Genomic DNA, 20905 nt, shown 5'->3' with positions numbered 1-20905 from the left:
ACGCCACGGATTTTAAGCTATTACTTTATTTCTCATTAACAGCTTCCAGGTCTTGCCCATGTTTTATTCATTTTCCAGCCAGGGCTACAGTTAGGCTTTTACTCACCTCAGCAGGACCACAAGAAGTTTCCTTCCTTATGGACAGGGAGAAAACAGAATGCTTTCAGACCTGATGGAGCTGGAGACAAGCAGCAATTAGCTGACAACAGGCTGACACGTTCTTCACCGCTCTTGCATAAAACATTGAGCTGTGCTCCTCTGGCCCACCTCAGCTTTCTAAATTTATTTATTTATTTTCAGGCTAACTGCTTAGTAGCTTGGCAAACTGCCGTTTTGCAAAGGCAAATTTTCTTCTTTTTTTTTCCAGGGTATGAAAGAAATAGATAAAGTCCTGAAAATCCTTTACCTTCTTTTGACAATCCTTCAGCTCTCCTTTGCTTGCAAGTCCTCCTCACTTCCCATGAAGGGCTCAGTTGTATTGTTAGCCCCATTTCTCTCAGCCTTTCTGCCCCCAAAACAAGGAAATGCTATTTTACTCCTTCAGCCTTAAATGGAAGGGGTCTCTAGATAAATGTAATTAACCCATTTCTCTAGCTCACTGCTGCTCATTAGCCCTGAGTGCCTTCATCTGGCCTCCCAGGTCCCCACCAACCATTTTTGTGGATGCCTCTGCACATTCTTCACTTTGAGCATCTGTTTTCTCATTCCATAGCAGAGTTCTCTGATCTTCTCCTACTTCCTTGTCTAGAGATAATTCTTCCCGATTTGTTTTTTTTTCCATTTTGTAGCCATTCTCCCTAGTCACTCCCACAGAGATGAGGGACAACACCTTTCAGAAGTGTCAGCTTCCCAGTTGGTCTTGGTATGGTCTGCCTCAAAGTTACAAGCCCCAGAAGCCAGCTGAGGTTGAAGACAGTAACTTGCAGAATACCACTAGTACCCTAAATCGCTAATAATCACTAAAATGCTATAATCTTGGCAAACAAATATTAACCTATAGATTTAAAAATATAAAAAAGGCATTTTTCTGCCTTTCTTACCACAGCTAACTATATTACTTCTTACACTGATATTCTGAAACATGTTGAAATCTGTAACTGTATTTGCCTTAAATAATTTTGGATATAAGCTGGTCATTGTTGGGCAATGTACATGTAACTCTAGAGAGATGAAAAGAGTGAGCAAATGTAACAGAAACTCTAGCTGGTTTCAGAAACTAAGTATTTCCTATCTCATCAGAGTCCTGAGCGTACCAACACGTTACCCGGTCTGGCATGCACATACACATATGGACACCAATAAGCCTAAACCATGAGGTCTTACCCCTAGCTTTAAATAATTGTGATGATTTGCATACAAACATCTTAAAAGTACAGGAAACAGTAATTCTCTATTAGTCTCTGCAAGAAATTCTTCTTCCACTTCTTTTTAACAGGAACTCATGAGAAGTGAGAGACTGACCAATATCAGAAATTAAAGTTGTTTCCTGAGACACGATGTTCTTTTGTCAGCATATTGCCCAGTTGACATGCAATGATGAAAGATTTGCAAATCCATTTACTACCTATATATTTTTAATTGTCATTTACATTGCAAATGTCACTAACAAAGCCTTAAGGAATGCTTCATCGTAAAGAGTAGAAGGTTTACAGGTACCCTCTTCAGTCAACCTAAGAACAGTACAACTACTTCAGCTGTATGAGGATATATGCATATATTCTTTGTTTTACTTCTTACACCAATGAATAGTTTCATGTTAGTTCTGTGCATACTGAAAAGAATCCCCCTTTGAAGTTCTCTTTCATTAAATCAACCATTTTCTTTTCATACTATGTTTTATGTACTCTAAGAATTTCTCTTCACCATCAATACTTTCAACCCGAGCATGGTTTTAAATTATTAGAGGCCAGGCTAAAAAAACCCAAACAACCAAGATTAATAGAAAGACAGTCTCTGCTATGAGAATTGTTAATTCAGTATAATGGCTGCTCTGTTCTATTTTGTTACAGTGAGAATTTATACATACTCATCAGCAGATCTGATTTACTTTTTATATGTCTATTCAGACTTGTAATTCTGATGACATGGACTCATCTATCCCTCTTTACATAAAAAAGTGTGTTGTGACCAACTTGCTATCACAGACTGACACATTTAAAATTGCACACGTTATTAAGTAATAGCTTAAGTATAATTTTATTTGTTTTCAGAGTTACAATCTTCATGAGATAATCATAGAGAACACATTATATATTGTTGTTAAACACATTTTTGCCACAAAAAGTTGAGAGCATTGGTAGAAAATCCTATGTCAAGTTATGTGAAAATATTTATCACCTGTAACCATAATTTCATAAAACCAATATACACTTTGCGTAATATTATGTCAGCAAATTCCTTATTTTTGCAAATAACCTTTGCTCTATACTTATGCATGTTCATAGTTCAGTGCATCAAGTGCTTCTGTGTGTATGTGTGTTTGCAATGCACAGGAAAAATACTAGTTTACTCCTATGGTAACTGTAAATGTCAACACCACTGGACCCAAGAATGGTGAATTACAAGATCTTAATTTTAGCAAATAATCACCTTCATATTTTTCTACCTAATGCTGAACAAAACATTAATTGGTATTTACCTCCTAATGTTTACAGAACATAGACTGTATATTTTAAAGACATAATCCTTACCAACTATATACTTTTATTTTAGTGTCTATTATATAAATTAGGACTCTGTTGAATTCTTATACTGAGGAGCAAATGATAGTAACTTTATTTAAATACATGCACAGTACCGTGCACTACAGCATGATGAAGTATTATTTTTAAAATGGATGAATGAATCAATAGAAAAATAGATTTAATAAATAATTAACATTTTAAAGTCTGGATAAAAATGGGAAATCATGCATTTCAAGCAAAGTTTTATCTTTTCCTTGTTTTTTTATGAAATCTCTGAGAACTTAAGACATGCAGAGCTGAGAAGTAGCTCACTCTGAACAAAGAACAATGTTAAGACTGCACGAAAAGTTTTGTTTGAGATTGTTTATATGCAAGACTGAAAAAACCTGCCATTCTTAGACTTCCCTTCAACATTAGACAGTGCTGTGCAAACCTCAGAAAAATCCCTGTAATATGATTTCTAAGCTGTTAGGAAGTCTCTCAGAGAGCTAAGAAAGTTAAAACCTGAGCAACTGCCTCACCAAAATTTATGACAAGAAATGGTTGGATTCCAAATAGCAGACGACAAAAGGGTAATAGACAGCAGTTTATCCTTGAGAGATTAACTTAGGGGATAAGTAAATTATGAATGGAGCAAATTTATAAATTATTATGACATAAAAAATATAATTTTAGCTTTCTAATATTTAGAGTTTATATCTATGTCTCAATATTTAGTGTATGTGACTATGTCTATCAACATATGAAACAAATGAAAAGTGAGTATTTACTTGCAATTAATTTAATGTTTTTCCCTACCCCAACATTTGTCTGGACATTGACAATGTAATCAAAAGAACTGTAAATTTTCAGATGTGAGTCTACTCCAGTGAGTTTGATTAATTATGCATTAACCCATTTCTCTGAAGCATCCTTCTCTAAATCTTTGGTGGGAAATGCACTTTAATTAGGCATAAGCTTTGGTTATTTGTGTGCATATGCACTATGCTATTGGTCAATGAGCAGAATGATTTAAAGTTTACCATGTTACAGAGATGTATTGCTCATGAAAATAATTCCAGGGTTTCAACAAACACTGATGGCTAGTTTTGCAAGTATTATTATCTTCACTCAGCATGATCTCCTTAGTCTTATAGTTTTTGCTCAAACTTTCATCAACTTCTAATCTTAAAAAAACCTTACGAAAGAACAATCATGATCATTTGAATACTGTGCATATTGTTAGATGTTTTCAGCAGGTACAGTTACTCATATACATAGGAGTTATCAGAATAAGATACAAGATTTTAATACTTAGTTGAATAAAAATATTCTCAGGGTAGAAAGAAGTGATAAACTAAAAATACAGGTTAATGAGACCTGTAATGATTTTACTGTGAAACAGGTCAGATTGACTATTGATGTAAAGATGTTTGATTGAAGAGATATTATTGAACCTATGACATATGTTTATTGTAGTAGAAAAAGCTGAAACAGAAAAGAGAGAAATCAAATTACTCATGACATTCTCTTCCCATATTCCATGGCAGAATTAGCCCACAGATCAGTAAATGGTAAGGCATGCAACAAAAAATAGGCTGTATCACTTCATGTAAACATCTGCTTTCATCATGCAAAATGCCTACAAAACTGTGACAACATTTTTTTCTAGTAGCATAGTTTTACATCAGCTTAGCTACAGAACGGTTAAACCAAAATCCAAAATTTTGCAAATAGAAGATATTCTAAAACTCTTGAAAGATTTCCAGCATGAATATTCCAAAGCCCAACGAAGCTAATTGTTTTTTTTAACTAAACTACATAGGTTTATTCCTTGCTGTGGTTCCTTGTTCTTTTGATGATAGAAGAGAAAAGACCGGTTTTTGGAGGAGGTCCCATCAACATGGGGGCTTGGTTCTTGTGAGTAATTTTTATCTGGGGAAGAAAAAAGAAAAACAGAGTTATCCCTTGAGCTACTTCAGTTCCAACTATCTGAGATGCCTGAATTATCTTTATATGTAACTTACAGACCTTCTGCATTTAACCTAAGATGAAAGGAAAATACCTGGGTTCTTTTATGAACCAATCTATGTGTAATTGTTCTTCCACAAATAATTTAAATTATACAGAAAAAAAATTAAAAATATAAGCCACAAAATAAATGCCAATACATAATCTTACTTTTTGAGTGTGGGATTTATTGCTCGCTGTTGAGAAAGAATTTAAAAGTTGGAAAGAACATACATGCTGACAGACCAAGCTGTTGCCTATTATTAAGACAAGCTATATCTTTATATGCTTTATTTATACATCTAATCAAGCCGTACTCTTTTACCACAAGACACTACTTAATTTCAAAACAGCCATTATGGACAAAAGTATAAAATTAATACACAAGAAAAGGTCCAAAAAAGATGAACTAGCATTCTAATTTGTTAATTAATTTCTAATAGAATAGACTCAAATATTGAAAAGACTATTTAAAACACTTTGTAATACTGCTCTAAAGCCACCCGTTTTGATTTCTTTGATATAGAACTACGAATCACCTTAAATGAGACAACCTTAAAGTAGATTATGTCTGCAATTTTCTCTAATTCAAGTCTAAATTAGAGAAGACATTTTATGAATGTATGCTATGCTCAAAGCTAATTGAAAGCAATTATCAAAGTGGCATTTTGTCTGTGACTTTAAGATACATTGTAAGATAATAAATGATTCTCATTATGTAATAAAAAGGTCAGATCTTGCCTTTGGGCTAGTGACGTTAAGAGTTTTTCAAAAGCAATCCGAGACATTTTCTTTAGTGAACTACGACTAATACAAGAACCATCACTTATTAAATATCAGTTGTCACCTGCACAGTACCCACATCAGAGATGGGTATTTCTTTCAAAAAGAAACACCACCTCATTAAAAACTAGAAAAATATATCTCTTAAAGTGCATACCTGACATTTTCAAGTTAAAATGAATATCCTTCACTTGTCATTCACTAATAGTAATGAAACAAAAAAAGTATGTCACGTGGAGAGGCTCATTAAAATATAGATCAGGACATTTCTTGGGGTGGAAATTTACTTTACAATATAAGGAGACAGAAAAAATAAAAATCTCAACAGCGTGTGTCTTGGTTTAACTCTACCAGAGCCTTTACTTTACTCTCCAAATGCTCATTTTCATGCCACCTTAGTTCATTAACTTCAAATTTCATGTGGGACCTCTTTTTATCAACACTGTTCATTAGTATTGAATATAGCATATGGGGGCTTTTTGGCAGTGTAGATTACTTTCACATGGATAATAACTCTTGCTTTCAAAGATTGGCACCAATATATTTTCTCACAATAAATTCCGCTTCAGGCATCACTTTGGAAGACAAATCTGTAGTTGGGGTAAACTGGCATTATTCCATTGATGTCAGTACCAGCTGATGATCTGGTCCTGGAAAATTGCCTCAAGGATTTTTGCAACTTTCACATGCTTCATAAGATGTATTTTGGAGCTCGGGAGCAGTGATGATATCAACCTGATCCTGAGGATCATGACATGAAGTAATCTACAGGTGGTGTGAGTGAATTTTTCAAGCCATTAAGAGTTTATCTTATTTCAAGATTTGACCATGATGTGGCAGTAGGAATGCCTTTAAGTTTCCTTTCAGAGGTAAAACATAGTAATTCCATCTTTAAGTGAATAAAAGATGGCTTTAGTATGAATGTGTAAGGTAATCCTGAGACCCTGGACAGATCGCATGTTGGGATGGGGCTGTTCAATGCTGCTCAGGATGAATGCAATTACATACTGAGTAAATGTTTATCATTTGTAATGTCTTTCTTGGCTTGAGCCATCTGTTTCAGAGACCATGACCTCTTCAGTATGCTGCTTCCTATCAGCTGAGATCAGCTAACATACCTTAATATGATTAACCAATGCCATGCATTGGGGTAAGTCCTGCATTTTCAACTGTTATAAATTGGCACAATTTCATATGGTGTAAAATATATTTTACATTCTGGAAACACTACAATAAAGTTTAAATTAAAATATATGTTTTACTTAGGCATAGTAGTGTCTGTTAACATTGCATTGGTTGACAATGATAACCACTGATTCCTTACTTTCCTACCCTAAAAAAAAAAAAAATTGAAACCTCTCATTTTTGGCTGATGAAAAGAGATCAGTATGTTTCTGAACCATTGCACTCTTTTGCCTGAAGAAGGCTAATTTTGCCTTTCCCGAGACTCTCAGGCACTGCATTTCTGCCCTGGTCTCTCACTTCTGCTTCTGTTCTCATACTGCCAGCACTGCCAGAGTTGGAGCTGTGAGTTTGGGTGACGAGTGTCAGTACACACTTCGAGATGGGAAGAAGCACTGAGGATCTCAGACAGAGAAATAGTGTTGTAGGTCAAAGTAGGGCAGAACATTGAAAGTGCTCTATGAGAGGACAGAAAGAAAGAGAGGGAGAGAGACAGGGAGAGAGAGAGAGCACAATCTTTACTTACAAGCAACTGAGAGTTCGTTAAGTTAAAAATTCCTACTTACAGCTGTATAGAGATTCTGTGTGTGTGCACATGGAGTGCCTAAAGACTTTTACCATTCAGTTTCTCTTCCATTCAGCAAGCAACTTCATGTCTTTTTTAGAAGAAACACAACTATAAAAGTTTTAATTAAGACCCTCTTACAAAATTTTTAATGTTTCATAGATTTACCTGTGAATCACACACACACACATGAGAAAAAGAGATTGCACAGACAAAAATCCAGAAAGCTAAAATCCTACCTAATGTATTTTTAGGAATTGATGATAACATACTGATAAACATACTCATATAAATCACTATGAAATTCTGGAAAACAGTTTTTGAGATCACTTACTCAATTTTATTGAAAATATATAATAACTTGAGGGTAATATGGAGAACATTTTAAACATAAATTGAGTGCCTGAATTGCTGCTGGAACAAAACCAAAACAAATAAACAAAAAACCACCCCAAAAAATCCCAACCAACCAATAAAACACCCCAAAACAACCCCCTCTCCCCAAAACTAACATCAACCAAAAAAAAACAAAAAAAGAAAACCAAAACAAAAAAGAAATTATTTGACGTACTTGGCACACATTTATCTTTAAAAATAGGCAAAATCAGGAAATAACAGAATTCCACTTAGGGGTAAGTAAGTAGCCACATGAATTGCTAAGATACCATGGATATTTGTTGTAAGCCTGACCCACAACATTCTAAGCTAAACTTAAAACTGTTGACGCCAATGACAAACCTCTTATTCACTAATTGAAGCCAAGATTTTATCCCATGAGGGCTGGTATATCTAGTAAATAGGTTTAGCAGAAAAACACTTCATTTGCAACTTTGAAATCACCTTTCCAGTACTAGAAAGTATGTCCAGTGATTGTATTCATGGCAAGGAACACTAGGTCATATTGAAAGAGTATAATTCTCAAAAGAAGAGATGATAATATCTCCTTATATGTCAATAGAAAATTTTTTGATAAAGAAACCTGAATTTTTGATACTAAAGATACTTACAAGTGCATAAACCAGGCATTTATTTGTTTCAGGAGCAGGTCAAGGTTTCTAAAGGCCTTGAAGCCACATTAATACAATGTATCCACTAAATGAAATGCAGTGAACATCAATAATTTTAGCATGATAACAATATCTTTTAGGTCAGTCAGTTTTGCTTTCATTTTCCCTTTTCTGCAGTATGTGTTGATTACCTTCATGCTCCTAACTTCACAGAATGCCTAAATATTTACTATTTCAGAAGACGTGGTGCTATAAATACAGGTTCTAAAGTACTGCTTTGACAATAGGAAACTGGCAACAGAGCTAGTCAGCTTTGCTTATAGTATTTCAATTAATGTTAAAGAACATATTGCTGTATTTTAAAGACAGAGGGGGAAAAAACTGCAGAAAAAACCCCAGCCTTATTTCCAGCAGGATCTTTTAGTTTGTGGTCACTTTTTTCCATGCTCTCAGCAGGGTTTAGATGTTGGTTGTTTTGAGGGTAGGAGGGTTTTATCACAGCCCAGATGCCCTAGTGCTGCTCCTCTTACAGGAAATAGAGGGATGCAACACCTCTACATCACAGGAATGCCAAATAATTTTATCTTTCCTTAGGTGATCAAGAGCGTATGGGGTATCATGGTATGAATCAGACCAACAGAATGTAGGCAGTGCTGAGCAAAATTAAACTGCAACTTTCATTATGTGGCATTTTGGACAAAATCTCTCAGATCTAGACTAGTTGTTTTAAAAGCGTTATGCAACACATCTTAAATAAATTTCTAAACAATATTATTGTGCAAAGTGCAATCAAATCTAATCAGTTTGGCATTAATTAAGCTCTAATAATATACTCTAGTCTCTCTCCTAAGTAGTGTGATCCATTTCCCCTTCGCACAGGTAGATTGGAAAACGTTACGGTGTCATCATAATTTTTAAACACACTGAGAAAATGACAGAGCTGCAAAATTAAAATAAATGATTAATGGCATTTTTTTCATGTTTTGTACTAATAGGTATCACTGAGGTTTTAAATTAATAGAGCTGTCAGCTCAGGGTTGTTACAGATCCAGTGCAGAACTAAAATGGAAATTATGTATTCCACAGATACCTAAAGATGACACTTTGGAATATTTTAAATTTTAATTAGTAGGTGCAATTGTTTTTCCCCCTCCTCCCTAAAACCACTGCAAATTAATTGGCAATTAGTCACAACTAATTCTTTTCTTAACAATCTGAACTGGAAAGAAAGGTGCATTACATGTTAGAGTATTTGTCTGAGGTGCAGAAAGCACACATGAAGTAAATTGCTTTGTCAATTACAAAAACAACTGTTGTGAAATTAAGAAAAAAATATGCATACATAAACAAAAATAATTAAAGTACAGTGTACCTGTGACCACAAAAAATAATGCCCAGCTGCAAAATAAAATGTTAAAAACTAAATAAATCAATCTGGCCTTGGAACAGAAATAGATGCACACTGCTGTTCAAAAGGGAAAAAAAATGCAGCATTTTTGTATAACACCAAGTCTTTTCTAGTGAATGACTTCCATTTATGGGTTAACTATGTAGTAATTGGCTAACATGCTATTGAAATTAGCCACCATCTAGGACCCAGCTCCTCTCTGCTGTAAAGTGGCAGACACAGTAGTTTAAATGCTCACATTATAAACAACTGATAAGAAAATACTGGTACAGCCAGAGGCATGGAAAGAAGATACTTTAGAGACAGAGTCTAGAATACAGCTCCACCTGCTTCATGTGAGGTGTGGGGTATTGGAGACAATGGATCTATATAAAAGCAAATCTGTACCTCTCTTTTAGTTTTCTCACCTAGCTCTGGCGTATAGTCATTATTAATAAAAGTTTGGTTTTTTTGGTTTAAGTTCTTGTTTCTCTCTAGATTTAACAATAGGACAGTAGGATATCTGTGCCCTGGCTCATCACATCTCTAGGAACTAAAGGAAAAACTAGAGAGAAATCACTCATTCAAAACTTATTTTTAAGGTGCATTCAAATTATATTTTGAAATACTAATTTCGAGTAACATTATTCCACGATTTACTCCAAGTTTTTATATAAGTAAACAATTCTAAAAGTACTGTGTCTCAAATATCTATGAAACTGTGTTTCTGACAATCCATTAGTGAGCTCTGACTATGGATTTTTATTTTTGTTTCTTTATTTAAGCAATATTCTTGCATCTTCTATAGACATTTCTGTCTTCTACTTTTAATCTAGTGTTTCTAGAAGCTTGACACTCTTTCAGATATCATGCCAAGCAAGTCAGGAATAGATGAAAGAACTGAAATTGCAGTTATTTCTAATTAAGATGGAACATTGTTATAGATTTTTTCAAAACATTGCTAATAATTTATGTAGCTAAATTGAAAGATTACTTTTCTTAAAAAAAACCCTGATGGCTAAAGCTAGAAGTTTATTGAATTAACTTGAGAGTCTTTGAAGTTTCATTACTATTAATGACCTGTTTGGAGATCAGGTGAAACCATAGATATCTTTCATGTTGCTATATTTGTCTGGGAGAGCTCTGATAGAATTTCCTCTTCAGCTAATCAGACAAGATGTTTAACATAACATTAACATTATCATCTTTCCTTCTTCCAAAGAGTCTTCTATAAAAAAAACAGTGAAAACAATACAATTTGATGCTCAGATGCTTCATCTTGTTATAAAGGAGTAGAGTGACTTTGTTAGACGCTGCAGTCTGCATGTGTTCAACATGCTGAATAATTCTGGATGACAGATTTTTAGACCAAGCCACTCACATTTTTAAGTATGCACAGAAGCTACAGGAGTGCATACCTGCTCTCATCTAGGGATGCTAGGTGCCTAAGCAATACACCACAAATGATTTTAAAAGAAACATACAACAATTTGTTTACTACCAAAATTGATCACAGGAAGGAAATAACACAGATCACAGCTTCTGGAGAATCACTGCATTATCTACCACATGTCAAAACATTTTCTCAGAGCTCACAATATCATTTTGGAGTAGCACGGCCTCCATATGCATGAGAAGGGGCAGTGTCAGCAACTCACGCTATTTGTGTGAAACTTTTTTTCCAGTCAGAAAGGAGAATCAGCAAAGAGAAACATGTTTATTCCTTCAACAGGAAGTAAATTTCCAAGCCTGCATGTGCAGGGTGCATCCTATACATAACAGGGATTTGATGCTGATCTTGTTTTCCTGAATAGGCATAAGAGAAAAGTTGGAGAATTTTGATCAGGTTGAACTTGATTTCCTGAAAAATCATTTGAAAAATACTCTCATTTATATCAAAACCTGAAGCAATCCAGAAAAGTACTTTTGAGCTTAAGTACTTGCAACCTGGGCAAGAGTTGATTCAATAGCTGCAGATTCTATGTATTTCTTTCTCACTTCGTCTCTGTAATATTTATAGGTCAGCCCTTAAAACTACTGAACTTAGATGACACTGAAGTTCCCAAGATACCAAAAATAAAGTGTGTTATTTCAACATCATAAAGGACAGTTGAAGGGGGAAATACAGCAGTCTTTTTTTTTTTTTTTTTTAAACAATAACTTTCTGGCTGGAACACCAAAGAATCAAAAACCTGAGGCTCAGCTGCTGTGTCTCACTGATGCACATGATCTGTGCAACCTAACAAGGTGCAGGCCTCTCTCCCCTAAAACTACAGAGCTGGTATATCCAACCACAACTGTAGCTTTTGTCCTTCATACAACATAGCTAGTAAACTAATTAGTGCCTTGCCTCAGCATCCTGATGTGAAAAAAGAGGTAGCATGGGAATATCTCCCCATGTCTCATTGCACAATGCAGGAATAGCAGCATCTTTATATATGGGCCTCAATTTCTTGTAAGAGCTAGGGAAAGAAGCTTCCTAAGAGGTGAAATAAAAGGAAAGCCAAACTATCGCATGTGTCCTAAGGAATTAAACTTATGGAGTTCTTTATCTGGCCAGGATGATTTTTTTTTTTTTTCCATTTAAAAATGCGTCATTAATCATTTGTTTTCATTTTGGGAGAAAAAGGCAGTTTTTTCTCTGAAAAAGACAAACCCCATGATTTTTATACTGGCCTCCTTGTATTGTTTTCTGAAATTTGAACTCCTCCTGGCTCAAATGACAGACTATGTAGCTGACTAAGTCTAAAGAATTATTTTGATTTCATGGGGGTTTTGTATAGACTCTGGTTTGGATACACATCACAGATATCACCCTGGTATTTACGTGATCAAGTACGCTTTGGCTTCCAAACAAAGACTGCTGTGAAGCACAAACTCAGAAATCAAATCTTATTCTCTGGTTGAAAGAAAGCTAATATCCACCTATGTCATTATCTATGGAAGAATTCCTAGTTACTTTGCAGAGAACTTCAAGAAAATCTCTACTGTCGTTAGAATTAGTGGGGAGAAGAGAGGTTGGACCATACATGTTTTTTACTTTATGTATATACGACAATGCAAGGAGCTATTGCAACAAATACTAAAGCTCCTCCGCAGGAAAAAAATCCTCAATTATGAATAAAATAATGAAAAATAATATTTCTATATCTAAATTTATAGATGTGCATTGGTATAGACAAACAGTTCATGTCTTTTTTCCTCAGAGGAAACAAGTACATTCAACAGCATGGTTTTCTTACACAGTGCCAAGTATATTCTTTTAACAATGGTATAGCAAAAAGAATACGTTCCTCAGAAAAGTGTATGCCATTTCTACCCCCTTTAAAACTGGACAGCAGTAATTATCAGTAGTAATTTACTGTTTCCTCAGGACAGTAATTGAAATGTAAGAACTGTCTCTTTTTCCAGGTTTGTTCTCAATTGCACAGGCAGCTTCTGCTACCATTATCAATCAGAGAGCAGGGATTTTGCACAGAGCAAGCATCAGGATAAAAAAAAAGCACATGTTATTGCCAGCATTCTTCCATAAGTTCTCTTCTGTAATCTGGCAACTGAAAATTACATGTCTTTCTCCTGAACAAGTAACTGCTGGGTTCAGTGCTGTTGCTCTGCACTGAGCCATCATTGTAGAAGAGGTAAAGATAATGATATCTCTTAACTTCAAAAGGTTTTCTGCAACTAATCTCATAAAATCCCCTCTGTTCTGCTTTCACAAACTATGTGTTCATATGCTTCTCCTCCCGTTGCAGAATCTGTGCACCTCCCTAGAGAATGAGAATTCAGCACCCTTCACACTGTTCAGCTGTACACTATGGTGTATCCAGTAAACATGAACTATCACAACTCTCATCTGTCATCCTAAATCATATATTATCAGTTAAACGCCTATTAGCACATTACTGAATGTTGTCCCTTTTATTTTTTTGTGTAACTTTTAATTTTCCACAGACATAAAGCTCATGGAAGTAATCCAGTACCCTTTTTTGGAAAATTACTCCCATTTGTAGTGGGATTTCTTCCTTGTCACAACCTGTTTTGTGATATTTACAAGCTGAAAGGCTACAGCAATTAGTCTACCTAAAACCACAGGTCTTCTTTACGGAAGCAAAATTAGTAGAACTGCATATTAAAATGTGTCACTAAGATTACACAGGACAGTAAAGAACTTGTAGTCTTCAACCTCTTCTGCGAATGCTTGGTTAGCCTCTCTAATTATTGGAGAGACATGAAAATGCAGAGTTCCTACAAATACACCTTTCCTTGCGTTGTCTCTAAATAGTCACTCAAAGAACATTCTCTGAGAAAGCTCCTATCCTATCCTAGCTTATCCTAACCTATCTAGATTGATGTTCACCTGCCCTCATTTCGTATGTGTGGGTACTGAAAAAAGAAACAAATTCATTTCCTTTATTTCTCCCTTAAACTGTAAGGACTTAAAAAAATATTAGTCCTATTGCATAATACCATCAGCACAGTTAAGACTTCAGCTTTAATTAAAACTTCCTTGATATGAGCTCTCAAAAACACAATAGAAAATCTTCTAAATTTTAAAGACTAATATTCGTTACCTTATACATTTCAGCATCAAAACAAAGATTGAATTTTCCTCAGCAATAAAGACTCTAAATCTGACACATCATTATAAATAAATGTTCATATGGGGTAAAGGTATATTGAGACTGCAATCTTCAAGTACCAACTTCTGAAATAAATGCCTTTTTATTCCATTCTAACCTGTGGTTGAAATCAGAATGATAAATTGAAAATGCAGGGGGTATTGAAGTATATAAAAACAGTTTGTGAAGATGTTATTTAAGTAAATTGAGTTAATGCTGATGAAAATGGTTGTCTTTTAAACAAAAGAGAAATATTTCTATCAGTGAAAAAGAAGAGAAAAAAAAAAATCAGTTGCAGTTACCGTGCAAGGAGTTTGCATCCAAGGTTCCCCATCTATCTGCATAGGCAGAGACTTGCTGGTCCTAAAGGTACAAATTTCATAAAATAAGAAAAAGAAACTAGACAAAATTAATAAATGTATTTATTAAAAAGGCATATATGTGATGGTATACAGATATAACCCTGATTTACCCCTAAACTCGTATGAAGGTTCCAGTATGACTCAAAATGCTTACAGAAGTAACCCAGTCAACTTAGTAGGCTTAGTCTGATTTTCAACACACAAAGCAAAAACATGGCAAATACTCATGTATCTTGATAGTAATATACTACTCTTTCATGGAAGAAGAGTCTGCAATTTGTGAAATAATGAGTGAATTACACAATAACTTCAGGAACAAACCTTATTAACAGAAAAGACAAATTTCTGCTATTTTTTAATAATTTAGACCCTGCTAGTACATAGTATATATATTATACTACTATAAAGGAAATAAGAAATAAATTTTAGGTCTATCATCACCGCTTATTAGAACCACTGTGTCTAACTCCAAGTTAGACAGAACACTCACAAAGAATGAAGTCTGCGTTATATTCAGTGCTTAACATGCCACGCTATAAATTTAAATTGTTAGCAAAGGGGCACTGATTTCAACATAAAGATACAGACAGTATTCCCTCCCTAGGTCTGGATGCCACGTTAAGAAAAGTGTAGAAAAATGAGAATCAAAAAAGAAAAATGTACTATGTTTTTGGTCTTTTCCAACCCTGTATTTCCGCATTATAATAGTTTGCATACAAGACTATTAGAAATAGCGTGGAGTAGAAAAATCTAATGATGTAAAAATTAGTCACGCATGTTGGTCAATGGGAATTCAGGTTTGGATGTTATTTGAAAACAACCAACAGTTCATGGAATTATCCACTGTCACCTATGGCCATAAATGGAGGAAGGGAAGAATGTTTAATGAGCTCTCACTTTATAGTTCGGGAAGGGCTCCTACTTATTTTCTTAAAGCTTTTATTGTTGCTCTTTTGTTTTAGGCTTATAATTGTAGACCTTATGGGTTTAATAAATTCTGGAAAATTTTCCTTGAGGAATTCTTCACTGACAAAGAGAGAGATGGTCAATTCTTTTTCAGTCCTTATTTAATCCAAAAGTTAGAATAATTATTTTTTCCTTGTGTTCCAATCTAAGTTTACTCTATTGTGAATGTTCATCTCTTAAAAATGATAAAACACAATGAAATTAGAGTACTCCACCATCATCAGCTCACACATACCAACAGATTTAATAATGGTGGCTTGTCAGAATTCAGGAAATAACAAATTAATTAAAAACAGAGCACTTTGACTTCCACAGATCAAAAAAGTGCTTTACCATTACTAATTACATGCTAATATTCACTAGTGTGGTACGCATTATAAATGGGTTAAAATGTGACAAAGTAATGCTAAATTACTTCTGGCTTGAAATTGCATGGAGTGTATGCCAACAATAAACCCCAAGATGTCCATGCCTTATTCCTTCTGCACCAAATGCTTGACAATACTTCGTCATAGGACAAAATGGCACTTGAATACAGCATGTGAAGCTTGAATGTAAACACCCTCTTTTTAGTTTTTTGACACCTTTAAAGAAAGGAAGATGTATGGGCATAGAATATGGATGGAATATATTAATTTCATAAACAAAAATGATACTTTCACAAGAAATAATAATTATAATTATGACTGTTAAACTACAAAAGAAAGTCAGCTGGCAATATAGAAAACTCTACAGTGTCATTACAACAGTGCAGTGTAAATTAAAGCTGCTGATACCTGATGACAACAGATGAACACTGGGCAAGCCGTCTTCCAGCACTTTTCAGACCTGTGTATATCTGTCCCATCTCCATGGCTCCTTCCAGACCAACCACTTCCATAAGCTGGTCACTTAGATCTGCAAAAGTTGAAAAAAACCCACATTTTGCCTCGACAACATTTGGAAAGCAGTCATATTGACCAACAAGAACTGCCAGAAGACAAGCTGATAATAAAAGATGTGGAGAACAGAACTGGCAAAAATGATGATTCCTAAGAAGAATTACAGCTTTAAGTTGGACACAACTGGGCCTTGCTGTCACATGATTATACAATATTCTGACCAAAATTATTCTGAAATAGAATAATTATATCCATAGTTTATTTTATTACATGAAGACTGAAGAAATAATTTCATTATATGAGAAAATAGGAGAAATTCCTCCATTTTGGTTACCTGACACACAGAAAATGAGATATTTACAGTTCACAAATTTATGCTTTTTATTTTTTCAACAGATATTTAAAATCTGTGAAGAAAATGACAGTACTCCAGAACCTAAAGGATCCGCCTCTGTACAGTACTTTTCAGACAATGTGTACAGCTTTAATTCAGCCTTTATGTGCATGCATTATCATTATGACACCATTATTACTTTTTGTGTTGGATCAGTGTCTTAATCAGTACACAGATGCAATGCAAAAAGAAAGAACACCTTAACTTTCCACCTAGCTTTCCTGAACTTTGTAGTGCTTGTTTGCACTCAGTTATATATTTTTTGTTTCACATTTCTTTTTGACTAAATAGAACTCTGGCATTAAACTTCAAAAAAAAATTTAAATAAATATTAGTTTGCTTGACTTCAAGGAGCAAGGACAAATTCTGTCTGGAATTTCAGGTACAAACAGAAACCTAAACAGTAATAAGCAGTCTGCTTTGAGAAGCAACCAAGCGAGGTAATGAAATATTATCCAGAATCAACTAGGGTGTTTTGTATGAAATTCTTTATATGCTCCTGTGTAAATATATGTTGCCAAGACCAAATGGACGAGAAAAAGAAACATTTCTTTCTAGCTGTATTATACATGTGTTTTATAAATTGGCTGTTAACATCCATGTTTCTAAAAGGTACATTATTCGGTGAAGCAAAGCACTGAGCTAAAATGTTAGAGTCTATCATCACACTGAAAAACCCAAAGAAAAGAGACCACATTACTCTGTATATTTTAAACCCCTCAACCTTTAATGAAGGTAAAATTTCATGCTAACAATCATATCTATGAGGCTATTCCAAAGTTTCAACGGGAGTCTTTTCTGTTCACTTCTTTGGGCTTTCAATGAAGGTAATTAACTGAAAGAAGTACTGTGATGAGGGAAAAAAAATATTAAAAGCAAATAGGATTTATGATCTGGATTATTCAGCTTCCAATAGAAAATCTGATACTATCCAAAGCCTTCCATTTTTCTTCTTATACTTTCTTAATATTTTCTGCTATATTAATTTTCTTATCACAGTGAAATCAGTTCCATATAATATTAATGGAGAAAAAAATAAATATTTTTGCCCATTAAGGGAAAACAATAAGACAGTCAAAAGTTTAAAATATACAATATGATTAATTCTAAATATACGTTTTTATAGTTTGCATCCCTGTAGCACATGTAAGCCCAATTTTGTACATCTGGCTTTCTGCTGCCTTTTTTTTTTTCTTAAAATGTTTCCTGTAAGTAACTCACATTTAAACTCAACTGAGATTTAAACAAATGCTGCTTTTCTTGGTAGCCACAGAGATTTAACTGGGAAAGCACTACTCATTTTCAAAAGTTACTATAAAAGCACACAGAACTTTACAGATGTACTAAATCATTAAAATGTTTAGCCAAAAAAAGCATAAAATTCCTATTCACTGGGCCATTAGAAAATTATTATTTTTTAAATGGAAGAATAATTAAGAGCAGATTTTTATTTCTGACAGCTCAGGCAACGTGTGCAAGTTTCAGAATAGTGACATTTGTAGGGATATATATTTGATGCATCATTTTTCAATAGCTGTGAGATTAGTGCCAGTAGCAGCAGGTAACTAAGGGCCAAATCCTGCTCTTTGATCTCTACCACACTCCTCAAAAAATTTGATACATTAAACATTGGAAGATGGAACTGAACAATACTCTCATCTACCAAGAAAGTGAAGCCCTTTCAAAAACTTCACATTTGCAGTGGCACATTCCCAAAGTGGAGTTATTTTAGGCCAAATATGAATATTTTTAGAATCAAGCTTAAATTAGACATAGTTTTTACTGCTTGTGAGGGAAAGTTAAAGCAAATGTAACATGCAATTATTGACTGCATTAGTTCACACTCCTGCCCTTGCTAATATATTTGACCTCATGCTTTTACATAGTCATATCCATTTCAACAAATCCTTGAGATATATTGACTTTGATAAGAATTCGAGTGAAAAGTGGAAAAGGGAGTGTGTCTATTTTAGTCCCATTCTTCAGTGATGTTACATGGCTATAGGTACAATGGTTGAATATAAAGGGTCAAGACATCAACAAATGGATTATATTTCTTCTTAAAAGATCTCCACCAAAGACTCTGAAAGAGACTAAGCTCTGTTTAAGGAGATCTGATCTTCTATATAAATTAAAAGATAGGAAAGGGGAAGTCATTCTTCATTCTGGTGGAAATTTATCACTGATTTTTCAGAAAGATCGGTGCGGGCCTCTGTACTGCTCAACATAAACCCCAAAATAATCTGGAAATAGAAGTAGATAGTGAATACTGAGGATTCAACAAAGGAAAAAGAAAAGCCAATTATAAAAAAAATTTAGGAATTTTACAGTACTGAGTAATGGGGCTTTACGAAGTCAGAAAGTTCAATATATGTAACTTAACGTCCATGAGGAGAAAGAGAGCTCACTACAGATATGTAGATTGTTATATACCTATATGTAACTTTAGGAAATAAATATGGTGTGTGTGTGTCTCCATGTGTATATGCTTATTTTTCTGGACTACAATTGATAATGTCATGCAGGAATGAATATTGTGAAGTTACTGTGACAAGTTCTATGAAAATATCAGCTCAATGCTCAATTTCAGATCATCAAATATTACAATTGGTACATCCATAAAGTATGGAATTTGTAGTTCCAGTTCACTCAGCAACGAAGAGGAATAAAAAAAACCTGGAAATGACAGATGAACAAATGTGGTAACAAATATGGAGCAACTTCTGTATGAAAATAAATTAGACTAGTAGCCTTCCGGAAGTAAGGAGATGAATGGAGGAAAGATGAGAAAATAATAAGTGCAATGGAGTAGGTGAAGACAGTAATGTAATTCAATATTTCTCAAAATGCAAGAACCAAGGAGTTTCATAGTGCTTCTAGACAAGAAGGAAATCCTTTTTACATAATATTTTGTTATGCCATGAGGCCACACTAGACTCTGAAATTACTTAAATCAAAAAATGATGCATATTCGGTAGTATATCTTAACAGAAAAGAATCACTATAAGTTTGCACTTCTGTGCTTTATTTCTAACACAGGTTGGTATTAGAGGCTGGACTGAGCTACACAAACTTGTGGGTTGATCTAGTATCACTATTCTTGTTGACTTCTTATACTTCTTATAAATCGTAGTAAAAAATAATGAATGCTGCTGCTCATTAAACATCATTTGTCACTTCAAACAGTTTATAATGTGGACTTTTCTATGACATGTATCCCTATTGTGTTTGAGACCTCATTGAGAAAGTCACTCTTTTCCATCCTCAAATTATATTCTTAAGTTACAGACTCGTGTGCATCTGCGTGTCTACCAACTATAAAGCAAAAAAATGTATCCCCTTTTAGGGATGTGTTTCTTTCTCACATTTCTTCTGCATCCTACAGATTTTATTCTAAAGAGAAATAATTGGTGATTGCAACGATAAAATTCTCCAATGCATGCTTCACCTGTTGTAACTAGTTTTAGAAAGCTTAGATTTAGGAAACTAAAGGTTAGATTTTCAAGAAGAATTTCACAGCTAACAGTGAACAAAAGCAACGATCAGATATTGAGCGGTTTTTCTTTCTAACGAGTTCATTTAGTTGCCTAAAGGAGAGCTGAAGTCTCATAGGTAAGCTATCACATAGAGCATCTCAGTATTAGTCCATTAGGAAAGTGTTTTCTGACTGGTGCCTTGGGGTTCCCGGGTCCGTTTGTTCTACTTTGTGCTCTGTGAAAGAGCTGAAGGCTCTCGCTTGTTTTCTATGTGAATGAGCCATTAGAGTGTGTGGGAATGTTTTCACAGCACCATGTCTCTCCTGCCTCTTCCACAAACCAAAGTACTTCACGTGTCTCCTCATATTAGCCCTGTCAGTAAACAAAGCCAGCTCTCCCAGGGGAGCACTGCTATCAGCAGACGGTGACTAGCATGCAGAGGGGGATCTGACCCCGTGCACTCATTCCTGATGGGGAGATAAAGTCACTAGGGAGCTGACTGTCCATTTCTTCCCATAAGGCAGCAGAAGAAAGAAGTTCAAACAGAAACTTGCACAAGTGGCAGACAAAACATTGTGTGCGACTATAAGCCCTTTATAGCCCTTCCCAA

The 20905-nt window shown here is 34.6% G+C and overlaps 1 protein-coding gene across 9 annotated transcripts in view; it reads right to left on the bottom strand.

The window, feature by feature from the left end:
• Positions 1–2172: 2172 nt before the first annotated feature.
• DGKB (diacylglycerol kinase beta) overlaps positions 2173–20905 on the bottom strand; it is a 381383-nt gene continuing 362650 nt past the window's right edge. For all 9 annotated transcript variants that reach the window (XM_032110604.1, XM_032110600.1, XM_032110590.1 and 6 more), the window contains 3 exons: positions 16321–16441; positions 14519–14579; positions 2173–4598 (listed from right to left, as the gene is read on the bottom strand). In XM_032110604.1, coding sequence (XP_031966495.1) covers positions 4491–4598; positions 14519–14579; positions 16321–16441 — 290 coding nt within the window. In that variant the 3' untranslated portion in view covers positions 2173–4490. The remainder of the gene's footprint in view (positions 4599–14518; positions 14580–16320; positions 16442–20905) is intronic.

The sequence above is a fragment of the Corvus moneduloides genome, chromosome 1, assembly GCF_009650955.1.
Source record: "Corvus moneduloides isolate bCorMon1 chromosome 1, bCorMon1.pri, whole genome shotgun sequence".
Taxonomy (NCBI): Eukaryota; Metazoa; Chordata; class Aves; order Passeriformes; family Corvidae; genus Corvus; species Corvus moneduloides.
This window is presented reverse-complemented; position numbering and strand designations above follow the sequence as displayed.